The following is an 18,046-nucleotide window of genomic DNA, read 5'->3' on the forward strand; positions in this document are numbered from 1 at the left end:
GTCTCGCAATAGCGAGTTTGTCTCGCAATTCTGACTTTTTTTAGCTTTTTAGTCAGAAGTCAGAATTGTGTAATATAAACTCACAATTGCGAGTTATAAAGTCAGAATTGTGAGATACAAAGTAACAATTCTTTTCTTTTCTCGCAATTGTGAGTAATAAAATCCAATTTTAAGGGGAAAAAAGACTAATATGTTCTTAGAATTGTAAGTTTATCTGTCACAAATCTGACTTAGTAACTCGCAATTGCAAGTAATAAGTCTCACAGTTCAGACTTTATAACTCACATGTTCATTTCTCAGAATTGCGAGTTTATATTTAACAATTCTGAGGAAAAAAAGTCAAAATTTCGAGTTTGTATCATAATTCTGGAAAAAAAGTCAGAATTGCGAAAAACTCACAATTCTGATTTATAACACGCATATTATTTTCTCAGAATTGCAAGTTGATATATCTAACAATTCTGAGGGGAAAAGTCTGAATTGCGAGTTTGTGAACTCACAATTGTGAGAAAAGTCAGAATTATGAGATAAAGTCGCAATTACTTTTTAAAATGTTTTATTCAGTGGTGGAAACGGGCTTCCATATTCTGGTGCTGTCTTACCTCCTCTGTTTAATATCCTTCAATTCATTTTGCACAGATGTGAACAATTTCAACATAGCAGGTTACTGAAATCCGTTTTCACCCTTTAATTCACACAGAATGGCTTTATTGTTACTCAAATTCACTATGCTGATGTCTAATCTTCTGTTTAATATTCCTAAAAGCATTTTTCTCTGGTTTGAACAGCTGCTAAGATACAGCCCTGCTCAATTTAATCCGTCAATTCTGTATAACAGGTTACCGAAGTCTGTTACCCCTCTCTGTTTCACACAGGATGGCTTCAGTGTTAAGCAAATTGGTCATGTCTAAACTTCTGTCTTCCATATTTTAGACTGATATGAAGAGCTACACACGCAGATCATTAAAGGTTACCAAAATCTGATACGGCTTTTGATTCTTAAATATGTGTCTGTTGTTCACCAAATCCATTTAATCTTTAATTCTGCCTTGTTGGAGTTGGGGACAATGTTGTGTGTCTGTGTCTGTGTTTAGAGTGGTCAGAACAAATGCTTTCTAAAATACACAAGAGAAAAGTTTAAACATCAAAGGTGTGAATTTGATATGCATTACAGACAGTCTGTTCAAAATACTACTACTACTAATAATAATTATAATAATTAAAATATTGTAAATCAAAAATTAAAACTCAACATTCAGATGGACTGGATTGCTTTTTTATTAATGCATTTAATGCATAAATAACAATCGAAAACTAATCAAAAAATAATGATATAGCAAGCAGTTGCTTTCAGACATCTAGTCTAAAAAGATTATGTATTGATATTATGAACCTGTTTTACAGCACCACTCAATCATTGCAGCTTTTTAACATTTAATGTACTGTGACCTCTAGGTCACTGTTTTCCACTAGCTGACAAAATAGACAATGAACACATCATTTACAAATTAACAATAATAATAAATGTGCTTTCTGCTGAAGCCACTGTTAGTCTTTTTATAGGAACTTGCTGTTGACCACAGTAACCCGTTTCTTTCAAAATAATGAGCTTTGGTTAAGTGCTAATAGTCCAGTTCATATTATTTTTATTTTATAGAGATCTTGTGCAAAACAGGAACAGGATTTTTATAACTTCTTATAATTACACTGTTTTAAAGCATACATTTGTCTAACTGTTATCAAGTTCACAACGTAGTTGTTTATACAATAATATGACTCTGAAGTCTTACGGTGCATCCATTTATACAAAAATAACATTTATAATACAGTACATTCAGAGATCAAGGTGTATCATCATTGATCATTGTCTGTAACCCATTTTCTCATTCTACAAAACTGTAAATTATAAAAATATTTATTTACCAAAATATTTGACATAAAGTTTACTTGCTTAAAAAAAAGTATTATTTAAACTTTTCTGAAATGATGATACTTCAACGTCTTTTCTGATACTTGTTCTGATTTAATGATTTGAATGTTGAACTGAAATTTAGTCCTAGCACCACTTTCCATTTTTAGAAGTAATTTAATACTGATTTATAGCTGGGTGTATTATAATATAATATAGATATAATACAATAATTTAAAGTAATCTCTTAAATGATTACTGATGTATCTACGCATGAAAAAGGCACCCATAAACATTGTGCAAAATCTCTGGTAAAATATGATACTGTTGTCCTGATATGTATTTAGATATAGATTTGTTTAAAATGTTTCTAGCGCAATAACCTTTACCATGTTTGTCAAAGAGCACCAGCCTCTGTAACAAAGTTAAAGATGGTCAGACACACAAGACACTCCAGTACTGGATCACAAAGGTTAATCAAGCTTCCTCCTGAAGTACCATGTTAAAAATATATTACAAAAAAGAATAACAAGAAATCCATAGATTTGTCCATAGATTGGCTCTGCTTAACCTTCTGACTTTGCCTTAATAAGATAACCACTAAATGTGATGTAGGTGTCAAAGTCATCACTGAACACAGCGTTTTCTCTTTCGCCCTTAAAGAGCCGAATCCACACCTGGTCGTCCCTCTCCAGCTCCAGCATGAGGCTCTGGCTCTGCATGATGGAGCGGTCACTGGGCTGAGCGTATAAGATGGCCATCTCCTGCTCGTTCTTCATTAAGTGCAGGTACGTTTCCTTTTGGTTCCAAGTGTGTGCGTTTAGGCTGAAGAAATAGATGCCGGGGACGTAGCAAAAGAACTTGCCCGTGAACATGTTGAAGTGGCCATATAAGTTGACAAACTCTGTGTCGAAGACCATGGTCTGGTAGTAATCGATACTGTGCAGGGCCTTCTTGCGGCCCACGGAGAAGGCAGCGTAGTAGGACTTACAGGGTTCTCCGGGAGAACCGATGCTCCCCTTGTTTCCCTTCACGCCGTGGGCCCCTCGGGGTCCGGCTTGCCCAGACTTGCCAGTTTTCCCATAAGGTCCTCGCACGCCAGCATCTCCCTTCTCCCCTGTAAGGCAAAGAATGTAGTAAAAAGTTAACTTCGGTTCAAAGTTTTAACTATGATCATTAAAAAGCTCTTTAAATTCTTAATCTCTGATTTATCATGTCTTGCTTCCTGAAATCTTCATGTTCTCGAGGGTGTTTTATTAAACATCCAATAATAAAAATGATGACTCTTAAATGGTCTTGTTTATGTGGAGTGAAATTTGGACTGTTGTATAGAAGATGGCGCCAATCTCACAGCCATTTGTCTTCTGTTGTTTGTGACAGTTTGGCTCATAAAGTCACTTTCTGTGGTGGTTTGTCCTTTTTGGTGCATGTTTTCCTGCCCACAGGAGCAGCCTGTGATTAACCAGGCCTGACCTATATCACTCACAGACTGTGAGATATTTAGCTAAGACTTACGTTGACCCAAACAAGTGTATACAGTCAAACTGAGTCAACAGATTATGTAAATCGTTCTGTAAATGTAAGCCTTGTTCTGTAAATGTATCGTCATAATCCTTAAAATGGAAGAAGTATTTTGAAGTATTTCGTACCTTTTAGGATGGTGATGTTTATCTGTGGCACAATATTGTACTGTGGGTTTGGACTGGCATACTGTGGGGCTTCCTCTGCTGGGTCACAGCACCGTCTGCATTCTGTTCCACTAGATTCACAAGAGGATATATTAATAAGATAGATATAAAGATAGATAGATAGATGGATAGATAGATAAATCAGGGAAAGTACCTGCCATCTCTGTAGTATTCTGGGGATTTCTGATTTTCACTGGGCTCATATGTGTCTTGGTCCACATCCCGGTATTGTGCAACATACGGCTCAACCCATTTGGCAAACACAACCATCAGTAGTACCAAACTTGACACCAGCATCTGAGGCAAAATTAAACTTATTAATTGGATAAGTTGAAAACTGGCGTATTCAATTGTTTTTCTTTTCTCTATTTCTTTATTCTGCGAAGACACAATAAAGACAAGAACACTGAACACTTAAGTAATAGTATCTGAAAATTCAGCTTTGCCATCACAGGAATAAGTTACATTTTAAAATATATTCAAATAGTAAAAAATAAAAAACATGTATATAGTGTATATATATATTTAAGTATTGATAACATTAAAATCAATTATAATTAATATGAATCAAGAAAATATGTTAACTCAACAGAAAAATCAACACTTCAACCAAAAATGAAAATTCTGTCATTACTCACCCTCATGTCATTCCAAACAGATAATACCTTCATTCATCTTGAGAACACAATTTTTTTTTTTTAATGAAATCCAAGGGCTTTCTGACTCTGCATAGACAGCAATGCAACTGACCCGTTTAAGGCCCAAAAAGGTAGTAAGGACATTGATAAAACAGTCCTTGTAAGTGGTTGAACCTTGATATTATGAAGCTACAACAATACTTTTTGGGCACAAAAAAAAAACAAAAATAATATTATGGTTGAACCACTGATGTCACATGGACTGTTTTAACAATATCTCTACTACCTTTCTGGGCCTTGTACGTGGAAGTTGCGTTGTTGTCTATGCAGGGTCAGAAAGCTCTCAGATTTTATAAAAAATACCGTAATTTGTGTTCTGAAGATGAAAAAAGGACTTACTGGTTTGGAATGACATGAGGGTGAGTAATTAATGATTTTTCATTTTTGGGTGAACTATGCCTTTAACATCAAGGGAACTAAAAAATATTGCTTACAGTTGAGGTCAAAAGTTTACATCCCCCTTTCAGAATCTGCAAAATGTTAATCATTTTACCAGAATAAGAGGGATCATACAATATGCATGTTATTGTTTATTTAGTACTGACCTGAATAAGATATTTCACATAAAAGATGTTTACATATAGTCCACAAGAGAAAATAGTAGTTGAATTTATAAAAATGACCCCAGTCAAAAAGTTTACATCCCCTTGATTCTTAACAGTCTGTACAGTTAAACTGCCCACTGTTCTTCAGAAAAATCCTTCAGGTCCCACAAATTCTTTGGTTTTCCAAGATTTTTTTGTATTTGAACCCTTTCCAACAATGACTATATGATTTTTAGATCCATCTTTTCACACTGAGGACAACTGAGGGACTATTGCAACTATTATCAATGGTTCAAACGCTCACTGATGCTCCAAAGGAAAAAAACATGCATTAAGAACCGGGGGATAAAAACATTTGAACATTTCTTATTTAGCCTTCATTTAGTACTGCCCTTCAGAGGCTGCTGAAGATAGTTACATGTTTCCAAGCTCTTGATGCATGGTTTTTCCTTCTGAAGCACCAGTGAGAGTTGAACCTTCTGTAATAGTTGCATATGATTCCCTCAGTTGTCCTCTGTGTTAATAGATGGATCTCAAAATCATACAGTCATTGTTGGAAAGGGTTCAAATACACAAAAATGCTGGAAATTTGGTTTTCCAGCATTTTTGTGTATTTGAACCCTTTCCAGCAATTTGATTTCAGGATTTGTGGGACCTGAAGGATTTTTCTGAAAAACAGCAGGCAGTTTACCTGTTCAGGACAAACAAGGGACTTGTCACTAAACAAAAAAAAACACAGTTGTGGATCATTCAGGTAACAACATAGTATTAAGAATCAAGTGGATGTAAACTTTTGAACAGGGTCAGTTTTGTAAATTGAACTAATATTTTATCTTGTGGACTATGTAAACTTCTTTTATGTGAATATCTTATTCAGGTCAGTATTAAAATAAACAGTTTTGGTAAAATAATGAACATTTTGCAGATTCTGGAAGTTAGATGTAAACTTTTGACCTCAACTCTATGTGTAGCTATTACAGAAACAGTTTGAAATTTCTTTCAGCACAATTATTTAATTTTGGAGATCACATAAAATGGCTTTTATGTACAAGTATCACATGTTTAGGCCTTGTGCTGTTGAACGCTAAGGGGCATGATGGGAGCACCGTGTTATGACAGTATCATTCTTGATGCATGTTATGTATCAGCAAAGGACTGGTTTTATTATTCAGCCTATTGCGTTTGGTGTATAATAGCAACAACAAAATTGTTTTCAGGTCAAAGCTATGCGGAAAGCTACGTAGGGTCCTGCCATCATTGTGGAATTTCATAAACAACAATCATGAGCTAATGAAAGCTAATGAAAGGCAAATTGAAAATCTTTGTTATAAGAAAACATGACAACATGACCTGAAAAGTTATGAAACCAGTGAAAAAGATGTCTTGGAATTTATTGTCCTATTTTAATTTGGCAATCACACAAAACCACTATTTCATGTTTTTTTCCATCTCATGACACCACAGCTCAATCATGAGCAGAAAGTATTACACTTAATGAAGCAAGACATGAGCCAAAAAGTCTTTTAAGGCCAGTTCTGTCTCCGTCCTTCTTTAGTCTGTTGGTGATGGTGGCTTTTCCAGTAACAAGATACTTTTAATATATCTGTTCAAGTTTAAGACTGTCACTCTTGTTGCTGTAATAGTTTAATCCTACATTAATAGCAAGTATTACTGTAGCTAACTACTTTTTAAATGGTGAGCTACAGTATAGTCGAAAATCAAAATTTGACTACTTCAACAATTAAATTATCACAGGTTTTTATACACATGCAATTGTGAAATGTGTTTGCATTTTTTTCCCATTTTCTGTGCTTGGGAACATACTGAAAAAAAAAATCCCACAAAGTTGAAAAAGAGCCCACATATTTTGCTAAATGCTCTGCTATCCAAAATACTTAACAACCCGGTCAAGGCCAGCATGAATTCCAGCTTAATGTGATGAGAGGCAAAACCCATTTACTTATAACAGATTACAAATACTGTGTCCATTAACATTCTTCTATGAAAACAGTTAGTCCATAAAGAATGTAATCATTGTGATCACACAAACCTCCCCAATCTATGGCCTAAGTAGTTGTCATTTTTGCACCATTAAGATTTCAGGGTAAAATGTTAATTTAGGGTAAAATCAACAATTTTATCAAGTAAAACTAGCTTGAAATGTGTACTAAATATAGAATGTAACAGAGAAAGACCCTACGTTAGATTATAGGCTGTCATAATTTTAGTTTTGTAGTGTCCGGCTGTGCAGTGTAGCAGCACTACAGGAAATGACACGCACTAAATAATTGCACAGTAGGTCACATAGTAGCATATCAACATGCCTGTGGTTTCATGGTCTGTGATCATTGATATTGTTAATCAATATTTTACAGAGATTGTTATGCAGAGTGTTTGGTCTATGTAGATAGCATGGAAATCCAGTTAATAACAGTGTAAACATGTTTCATTCAATATTTTTTAGTGTTTTAAAGTCGAGTACTACATGAGCTCCCAGCTCTTAGACCATGCAGCACATTGACTCCACAATCCAAACATGCCATAAAGTATATAAAACTATAGACTGCTTTAATACTAAGATGAATAAGGTTTCCTGGGGACCACTACACTGCAGTCCCAGTATTTAATAAACTCACTAAGATGAAGCCTCTGTTCTGTGTGCATCGGTGTGTTATAGAGTGATGTTTAATGTAAGAAGAGGTCAAACCACTCACTTCAATCTGAAGTTCAAAGCAGTTTTAGGGCAACGCTTTGAGGTTGTGCACTTCTAATCCTCTGTAAGCTTATGATGTGTTCAACTGGGTATCATCTGACTGTCTTTTTGGTGCTGCACATGTACAGTATGTGTCTATTGGATTGTTTGTGGTGTTTCAAAGCAGAAGCTTGGTAAAGGAAGTTGGATGTTATTTACACTGTATATATTGTGTTATATACTCTTTGCAACCCAGTGTATACACTATTATGCACTAGTCATTATCTCAAAATATATATATGTATATGTATATATGTATATATGTGTGTGTGTGTGTGTGTGTGTGTGTGTGTGTGTGTGTGTGTGTGTGTGTGTATGTGTACATGTGTGTGTGTGTGTGTGTGTGTGTAACCCAGAGGTTGGTCCGTCATTTTGACGGACAGGGTCATAAAAATTCTGTCATAATCTATTATTACCCGTCATTTTATTTTTCATATTTTAATATGAAAAATGACTGTACGTCACTTTTCATGTTCAACACTACACCACACAGTTAAAAACTAAAAAATAAATAATTGAATTCTCGATTTTAACAGATTCTCATTTTTATGAACCAATATAGATTCTTAAATCCCAAACAATCTTTTTGTCTATGCTGTTTTCAGTTTATGAATGAACAGTAGTCCTACATAGTGCACCTCCCATCCAATAAATCGCAATAGCTGTGTTACTTTTCATATGAAAAAGTCTCAAATATCAAATCCTGTCAATTTCATAAAGAAATTCAAGCAATAAATACAGTTTTGACACTCTTTATTGTGGCGTGATAGATCGCTGTACCTTAAACTGATTGCCTGTGTACAATCAAACGCATAGCAAAAGATTTGTGAGCGTTTCATTTACATTCTGGATTGGAACGTGAAGTGGAAATTACAGTTACAAGTTAAAATAGATCACCCTCAAAATGACAGATGGCCTTCAGATTTTTCCGTCAATGACGGACAATTTTTGGTTAACATGACCTCTGATGTAACCCCTCCGGTCCTAACCGCTCCACTCAAACCCGGTTACAATGGTGCCGTGACCCGGATGAGACTGAGGTTTAGGGGGGCTAATTGTAATTTATATATTAAATTTTTATCTTATATATTTATTAGTTGTATTGTTTATTTTTTTCATAGATTTTTCTGGTTCCATCTGACTTTTAGGCTTCAAGTAACTGGTAGTCAGTCCATCCAGAAGTCCTGTTTTATATTATTTCCCTTTTGCTGCTGTTTCCGTGATTATCTTCTTTTTCATGCACAGCCATGTTTACAATCCCACATCTGATATCCTGGCATGAGAATCCCTCTCCTTCCTGCGGATGTTGGGGCCTTAAGGTCATGTTTACATGTTCAGCACATCACTGAGTCCTCCTTTAGTTCTGGCCCAGTCTTCTTGGCTCAATCAACATCTACCCTGACCTTTTTAAACGCATTACATAAGCAGAGAGTGTTTTTTTCTCCCTTTGTCTCCAGGGAACACCACGCTCCAAATCATAAGCGCCCAACCGCTACTTTTGAGTACATCTAACAGTCTTTGAACCCTCTGTAGGGTTGAAACTATGAACGGCGAGCCAAGAATCAAATGCACAAACATTTGACCGCTTTCTTTAGTCATGTACCATAACCGTATTTGGCTATTGTAATAAATGCAATAACTTGCATTTTACTCTTTGAAAAAATAATTCCGTTTGTTGCCACTAGTGATGCAGAAATTACACCCTTTCCCGTTTTTGAAATACTCATGATATTAATCTACTTGGTAAACATCATAAAGAAAATGATGTAGGTATCTTCCCACATTCCTAAACTGTAAACAGCCACTGAAAGTGTCATAACAATAATAGTCATTGTGTTATCACAACAGATCGTAATAACTATTTACTAATCTGCATTGTGCTTTTTGTCATCCTTACACAGTTCCGCAGGCATGCAGTGGCGTGTCTGATCTACGAGGTGTGGCTTTGGTGGATTTTCTCAGTGGAAAACAAGTGTGGTCTCGGGTCAGTGATCCTGCCGAATCAATAAAAGTCAGCCGATTCTTTGTCCTCCTGCTTTGGTGTTTGGATCTGGATCATATTTAAGGTGAGGCGCACCAGGTGTAACGCTTTTCTACATTCTCCAGTCTGAGGTCAGCAGCTGAAGATAAACACTGGGGTGAATGAGGACTCTTTGGCTTCAGTAATAAGAGGTACTGTCTCCATTCTTGGGTTTGGGTGTGTGACCATACGCACCCCAGTGACCTACTTTCAACCACATATTGAATGTGCTTCTGTCACTAGTCATGTACAGTTGAAGCCCCCATATGCTAGGTTTAATCTACCATATACCCTTTCCTACAGTACATTCTTGGACCAACCTGCTGCTGTTCTCACATTTATAATCTTCGCAAATCTTTGCAGATGTTTTTGCAGACTATAAATTCTTCAGAGGAAGTTGAATGAACCTCAGGGAATGAAAGTGAACATGGACATGGTCTATTATTAAAGGGGTCATGACATGAGAAATCAAATTTGTCTTGATCTTTTGGCATATAAGAGGTCTTTGTATCATTACAACATCCTGCGAGTTTCATAACTTAAAACATCCTCCTAATTAAAACAAAGCATTTATTTAATCAAGCTTCAAAATGGCTCTTTTGGATCTGAGCTGCAAGGTGACGTCACCCGGGCACAAACATTTGCATTGTCAGCTTGCTTTGATGCGTTTGGTTTAAACAGCTTGTTCGCATCTTACTACAGATATCAAAATGATCCCAGAATAAAGAAAAAGGGGACAGTTTATTGTTAATAGCATCCCGGATTACATTTGTTGAAAAACATTTGTTGAAAGATGAAGCGGTACTTGATCTGCAGCTGCATCACAAACGGGAAGTAAATGGTTTCATAATGCTTTGTCTGGAAATGACTGTTTTTTTATCATCTCAAGCAATAGCAAGAGGGCGTTGATACTGTTTCCTATGCAATGACGTTAGCTAATCATCATAACAGTGGTGAACATTCAAATAATAATAAAAAAAATACATGTCATGACCACTTTAAAGGAACAATCTCCTTTTCCTTCTGAACTTTCACTTAGTTTCTCGAGTTCATTCGGATGCTAGTGTTATCAGAAAGGACAAGCACTTGAAACACAGCTGGTCTCCAGTAATTTGAGTATAAAACAGTAAACTTTTCCTTTTTTAAAAAACATAACAAGCTCATATTAACCTTGTGGAAAGGCTCCAGCAGTCTCTCCGGTCGCTTTGAGTTGTTTTTCCCTCTTTTTTTTTTTAAATGCAGACAACTGCTGGGGGTGAGCTTCAACAATGTGGTTGGTTTGCAAACAAAGTATTAAATAACATCACATACCTGTACCAACAAGTCTTACCCCTTGTCTAATATAGGAAGGGTATGTACAAAGACAAGATTGCACCTTTTGATTGTTTGGTCATGGGCATTTAGGTGATGTTTAAAAGGAGAAGAAGATGAAGGATAGTTCTATCAAACACAAAAATATACCATCAAATACAAAGCTGAAGGTAATTAAATGTGTTTGGAATTAAATACTAACTTGCCACTTAGTGAATACTTAATATACACTATCAGTCAAAAGTTTTTGTACAGTAAGATTTTTTTATGTTTTTGAAAGAAGCCTGCATTTATTTGATTCAAAGACAGAATTTTGAAAACAGAATTTTGAAATATGTTTACTGAAAGTAAACTATTTGAATATGTTTTAAAATGTAATGTATTCCTCTGATTTCAAAGCTGATTTTTTTAGCATCATTACTTCAGTCACAATTTCCTTCAGAAATCATTCTAATATTCTGATTTGCAGCTCAAAAACATATATTATTATTATTATGTTGAAAACAGCTTATATATTTTTTTCAGGTTTCTTTAATGAATAGAAAGTTCAGAAGAACAGCATTTATCTGAAATAGTAATCTTTTGTAAAATTATAAATGTCTTTAACATCACTTTTTATCAATTTAAAGCATCCTTGCTAAATAAAAGTAATAATTTCTATAATTTCTTTCCCCCCAAAAAATGTATACTGACTCCAAGCTTTTGAATTGTATAGTGTTTACAAAATATAGTGTTACAACAGATTTTCTTTCAGATAAAATATATTAAATGAAAATAAATGTACTCAACTGTTTTAAATATTCATAATAATAAAAACAAATGTTTCTTGAACGGCAAATCAGCATATTAGAATAATTTCTGAAGGAACATGTGACACTGAAGACTGAAGTAATGATGCTGCAAATTTATCTTTGATCACAGGAATAAATTACATTTAAAAAAATATTTAAATAGAAAGCAGTTATTTTAAATAATTAAAATATTTCACAATATTACTGCTTGTGCTGTATTTTGAATCAAATAAGTGCAGGCTTGGTGAGCAGAAGATAATTCTTTAAAAAACATTAAAAATCTTACTGTTCAGAAACCTTTGACTGGTTGTGTACATTGTATAGTGCACACTGTTTTACTAAAATAGTATGCATTATGCAACAACAAAACAGTGGTATGCTACATTGTCCTACTAAAATAGCAAGAGTATTATGTTAGTATGCTTTCAGAATGCTTGTGGGATGTTTCCCATGTGTCTGGAAGTAAGAGTTTCCGCAAACAATTCACGCACAGAATCCTGCACTACATAGTAATTTTTCAAGGGTTTAACATTGTTTAGAAATGTCATTAATTTTACTTCAAACTAGCAATAGACACCAGTGGATTTGGTGCCGACATCAAAGCTTAGACAGTATGTGCGGTCACTTTGAAGTCTGTGTGGCATAACACTGAGGCCAGATTCATTCTTCACCCATATAAGCCACTTTGTCTAAACTTAAACATCTTCCATGGTTCAGTGAACTGAGTAAAAACATTCACCTTTAACTTATCTTTGTCAACCCATTTTACTTCCACAATATGACGTATTTGAAAGTGGAAAAAATTATACTGTGGGACAACTGGAGGAACATGATGAACCATTGCCTGATAAACCACTGCTTGCTGCTGTGTTAATATTTTAGGAGGGGCCATATAAGTCAAATTATGCAAGAACAATCTGTTACACAACTTCTGTTATGCAGTTTGGAAAATTGGTGGGGTTAACGGCAATCTGGAGTAGCACTGCTTTTAATCGAGTCATATTTTGTCTGTCTGTCCCAGTTGCAGGAGATGAGGCAATGTGAATTGGCTTTGTGATGGCATGCCTCAAAAATTCCTGTCCTAGATTTGGTTCCTGCACCCTGTGGCAGTGCTACTCTTTCTATTGTACAAAAAAAAATCTTTTGTCTCCATGAAATTTACCATGATCCTACATTGCTCATGATTTAATAAATATTCCTTAGGGATAGGGTGGGATCCATCACTAGCAGAATAAATTACTTTGCAATATTAAAGCCAGATGAAACACAGAGTGTTATTTCATTTAGTAACATTTAATCGAGCTGCGTCTTTTTGTGTTGCACCTGCTATTAAAATTTACGTGTGTACATTTCTAAACTTGTTTGACTCAATGGTCAATTTGACATTGCTGCCACCTCTCAAAATAAAACACCTATGTCCCTAAACATTTATTTACTGAAATAATGCGACAAAAAATGTGAAAAGCATAAATCTGGCTGTTGTCCAAGCACATTGTTTTGCAGTAGGATTCAGTTTCCTTGGCATCTGGAAAAGTTTTCACATCATTGCACTTGCCATTATGTATAACCAATCATTTTAAGGTGTCCGTGTTACAGTGTAATTATACAATTAAGTACTGAGTAATGTTAATTAACTACATGTACTTACTACATGGTTAGGGATAGGATTAGGGTTTGGCTTAGGGTTACTCGCATGTAATTACACATAATTAATTGATATTATAATAGTAAGTACATGCAACATGTGTAACAAGAACACCTTACAGGTTCTATTAGAAAAAAATTAATGGCATGTAGTACTAGTGTAAATTTATGTCCCCTACCTTTATCTTGGCAGGTCCAAACATGAAGGTCCACAAAAGCTCTGCTGGGCTGCAGTGAGGATGCTTGCGTTGACTGGGCCGCACTGCTGTGTGACTCTGAGAGTGTTATTGCCTGTCAGCGTTTTTAAGGCATCTCCCTCTTGCACTCCCAAACTCAGCATGCCATAAGGAGCCAGGAAAAAAACTGCAGGAAAGGAAGAGAACGGAGGGAGGAGCATGGATGCATCCAAGAGGGTGGGGTGAAATGAAAACAACAAAAAGGACAAAAAAAGAGAAAGCTTGGTGGAGTGGACCAACTGGATAGAGGGAAGTAAGAGAGAGAGAGAGAGAGAGAGAGAAAAGAGCAGAGCCAGATAAAAGTGAGGCATTGTGTCCCACCTTGTTCCCAGACTTTCTGGACAAATGTTAAGTAGCTGCTGACCGTTCCAGAGAACCAGATTAGCATTTTAATGACACAAACATTTTAAGTAATTTTACAGGACTGTAAAAAGAGTAAACCTTAGCAGCATTGTAGACCTAATATATTGTATCATACAGTGGTGGCCAAAATTATTAGAGCACTAGTATTTTCACCAGCTAAAATGGTTTTAAGTCAGTTAATTCTATCTTTTGCTGTAGTGTGTCAGCAGGAAATATCAGTTTACATTTCCAAACATTCATTTTGCCATTAATTGTAATAATCCAGTTTGCACAAGGTGTCTGACAACAGCCAGTGCTCCACACGGAGATCTGATCTCATTATCATCCAGTCTGTCTGGAGTCACACGAAGAAACAGAACAAACTGAGACAGACTAGATCCAGAAGAACTGTGGCGATGTCTCCAAGAAGCTTCAAGAAACCTACTTGCAAACTGTTAAAAGATTTATGCATGTGTAAAAAGAGGATGCTATCAAAATAATGTCATAAATAGATTTTCTTTATCAATTAACTTCTATTATCTAAATTAAATCAACATTTGGTGTGACCATCCTTTGCATTTAAAGCAGCTTTTGCCCTAGGTGCACTTGCACATAGATTTTCAGGTAGCTTTGCAGATAGGTCTCTTGGAGCATCTTGGAGACATTGTCACTGTTCTTCTGGATTTAGTCTGTCTCAGTTTCTTTATGTTGTTCCAGACAGACTTGATTATGATGAGATCAGATCTCTGTGTGGAACACTTGACCTTGTGCAAACAAAAATCTCACTGGATTATTACAATTAATGGCAAAATTAATGTTTGGAAATGTAAACTGATATTTCCTACTAACACACTACAGCTAAAGATAGAAATAACTGACTTAAAACCATTTTAGCTGGTAAAAATACTAGTGTTCTAATCATTTTGGCCACCACTGTATGTGAATGTAGAGGTTACGTAAATTCATTATAGGACAATTTGGCTGAAATTGGCCTTTTTTGGGGCTAAGGAGAGCTGTTAGCTTAACCACATGAAAAAGAACACTGTTCCAAGGCCTTCAATCAGAGGAAAGCACAAAATCATCATAATCTGACCATCTCTGTAATTTGGTCAGATTTGCTGTTTTGCATCTGTGCCAAGAAGGGGGAATTTTTTTTAAATCTTTTAGTTTATTTTTTTGTTTAATATTCTTTTTATTTGTTAAAACTATTTAATTTTTTTCCTAGTTTTGCAGAAACATTCATATCTAGGTACACATTTATATTTGTCTACAGAATATTTGTCTAATTTGAAGTATTTAAGCCTCAACATTTGAACCTCTAAAACTGTTTTTTTAACATTCAACAATTTCTTCTCTTCTGCGTCAGTCTTTTCCGCACCTTCAGGAGAGTACATACAAATGGTTTAACAAAGTCATTATTTTGTTACTACTATCCTCGTAGCTTCATAAAATTACAGTTGAACTTCTGATCTCACATGGATTATTTTAATGATGTTCTTACTATCTTTTTGGGCCTTGAACATCTATGCAAGGTCAGAAAGCTCTTGGATTTCATCAAAAATATCTGAATTTGTGTTCCAGGAATGAACAAAAGTCTTACAGGTTTGGAATGACATGAGGGTGAGTAATTAATGACAGAATTTTCATTTTAGGTGAACTATCCCTTTAAGACAAACATTTTTCAGCATTAGAATTTGTATATCTGACTTAACTGATTGTGTATAATTTTTAATGTTGGTGTTAATGTTATTTATCAACTACCTTTATACTAATCAACTTTCAGTCAAGCGAAAAAGGATGCTGTACAAGCATTGTTTGTAATCAGATCCTGGCTCTACATGATTCCCATGTTTATAAACTCTACAAAGTGCTTTTCTTCCCAGTCACCTGATTCATCATGACATACGGCATGTGGTTACTGTTACTGAGAAAAGGCTTGATGCATAAGTTTATGTACATGCTAAACAATGATAAACATGACTGAGAAAATAGCTGTCTTCTAAACTGTATATAAAGGAGTCTAAGCAAATGAGGGTCTTTTAAGACTATGAGCTTGAAGGTCATCAACATGAAACGTACCAAAAAAAGGAGTATGAATACTTTCGCAAGGCACTGTATAAAGGAGTCTAAGCAAATGAAGGTCTTTTAGTACATGAGAATATAAGAGTATGAGCTTAAAGGTCAGCATTTGGAGGATCCTAGCACTGTGGATCTATTGTCTTATATGTGTTTTTATACTCATACATCACACAGAGAAATACCAAGTTTGCAAAATAGGTTCAGAAAATAGTACAGGTTTGTTTCTGCTGTTTATATCAATGACCACTAGATGTCCTCATTAGCAAATAAATTCTACTACAAACAAAAACACTTCTGTCCACGATCATTAAATAAAGTTCTGTAGAGTTGCGGTTTTGTACAATTAGATTGTTTGATTTTTTTGTTTGTTTGTTTGTTCGCAATATAATTGCCATACACCCATTTGCTTTTAACTGTGTTAAACAGTAATAATAAAGAAAAAAGTGGATTTCAATTATACTTGAAGTCTAATAAAAAAAATCTTTATAGTGTTAATACTTTATATATAATAATAATAATGTTTAATATTGCTATTTGTTATTATAGCTTGCCGTAACTATTTGTAATTTAGTTTTAGAACTAGTTTTAGCGCGTAAACAAAAGATATGTTAAATTTAAAAAGACATTTAATCTAAAAATAATTATAAAATCACAAAACCCACGCTCTTTCGAAAGCTCAGTTACACTTTCGGCCCCCCTTAGCGGCTTACTCTGAGATGAGCATTGAAGAACACGTGCAAGACCCTTACGCAATCTGCAGGAAAACATTACAGCCATGTGACCGTGTCCTGATTGGATCCTGTGTAACCAATACAGAGAAGGTCCACCAATCAGTGAGCGGGTGGGCGTAACCAAGACCCTGCAAACACTTGAGAGGGTACAAGATGTTACTGTTCAACTACTGTCCCACTGCCTCGATTATTAGCAAGTATTTGCCTCAGCGTGTTTCAGGGGACGGGACAGCGGCTCCCCCAGTCAATGGACAGTCAGCTGGACAGCCACAAGAGCTAAACAGATGGAGCACGTCTTACAGAGATGACGCATTGTTTTAAGATTTTAAGCCTGGTGTTTTTCCAAAACATTAACGATTTGAAACTGTGGGTCTGTTGTTGGACCAAAGTATGCGAGGCCAAATGTTAATTAATTTTTTTCTATTATATTTCCTCTTATTATTTCTATTTACAATACCAGTCAAAAGTTTTTGAACAGTAAGAAGTCTCTTCTGCTCACCAATCCTGTATTTATTTGATCCAAAATACAGCAAAAACAGTACACTTCTGAAATATTTTTTACTATTTAAATAACTGATTTCTATTTGAATATATTTTAAAATGTAATTTATTTCTGTGATTTCAAAGCTGAATTTTTAGCATCATTACAAATTGCTCTAATCTGCTGCTCAAAAAACATTTATTATTACTATTATGTTGAAAACAGCTGAATAGAATTTTTATATGCTGTTCAAGAAACATTTATTATTATTATTATTATTATTATTAATACTAACATTTAAAACAGTTGAGTATATTTTTCCAGGATTATTTGATGAACAGAAAGTTCAGAGGAACAGCATTTATCTGAAATAGAAATAATTTGTAACATTATAAATGTCTTCATCATCACTTTTTATTAATTTAAAGCATCCTTGCTCAAATAAAAGTATTCATTTCTATTTATATATATATATATATATATATATATATATATATATATATATATATATATATATATATATATATTGACTCCAAGCTTCTGAATAGTATAGTGTGTAATGTTACAAAAGCTTTTTATTTCACAAATGCTGATCTTTGGATCTTTCTATTAATCAAAGAATGCTGAAATAAAATTATTTAACTTTAAAATATTATTAGCTATTTATTATTATTATTATAATAATAATAATAAATGTTCAGCATATTAGAATGATTTCTGAAGGATCATGTGACACTGAGGACTGGAGTAATAATGCTTAAAATGTAGCTTTGATCACAGGAATAAATTACTTTTTAAAATATATTCAAATAGAAAGTT

At 34.7% G+C, this 18,046-nt stretch overlaps 1 protein-coding gene across 1 annotated transcript; it reads right to left on the reverse strand.

The window, feature by feature from the left end:
• Window positions 1–1,260: 1,260 nt before the first annotated feature.
• c1qtnf1 (C1q and TNF related 1) lies at window positions 1,261–13,768 on the reverse strand. Its single transcript, XM_073828392.1, has 4 exons — window positions 13,538–13,768; window positions 3,752–3,894; window positions 3,559–3,668; window positions 1,261–3,026 (listed from the first exon to the last, which is right to left on the reverse strand). Exons 1-4 carry the CDS (start codon window positions 13,559–13,561, stop codon window positions 2,476–2,478), a joined length of 828 nt encoding a protein of 275 aa, XP_073684493.1. The 5' UTR covers window positions 13,562–13,768; the 3' UTR covers window positions 1,261–2,475.
• Between the last annotated feature and the right edge of the window lie 4,278 nt (window positions 13,769–18,046).

Source organism: Garra rufa, chromosome 22, assembly GCF_049309525.1.
Source record: "Garra rufa chromosome 22, GarRuf1.0, whole genome shotgun sequence".
Taxonomy (NCBI): Eukaryota; Metazoa; Chordata; class Actinopteri; order Cypriniformes; family Cyprinidae; genus Garra; species Garra rufa.

Bases quoted from the DNA above. Each gene is read 5' to 3' on its own strand.
- c1qtnf1 (XM_073828392.1), bottom strand. From the start codon at position 13,561: ATGTTTGGACCTGCCAAGATAAAG. The intron at 3,895-13,537 runs GTAGGGGACATA...ATTTTGCCTCAG, and splicing joins TTGGACCTGCCAAGATAAAG to ATGCTGGTGTCAAGTTTGGT. The intron at 3,027-3,558 runs GTACGAAATACT...TTTGCCTTACAG, and splicing joins AAACATCACCATCCTAAAAG to GGGAGAAGGGAGATGCTGGC.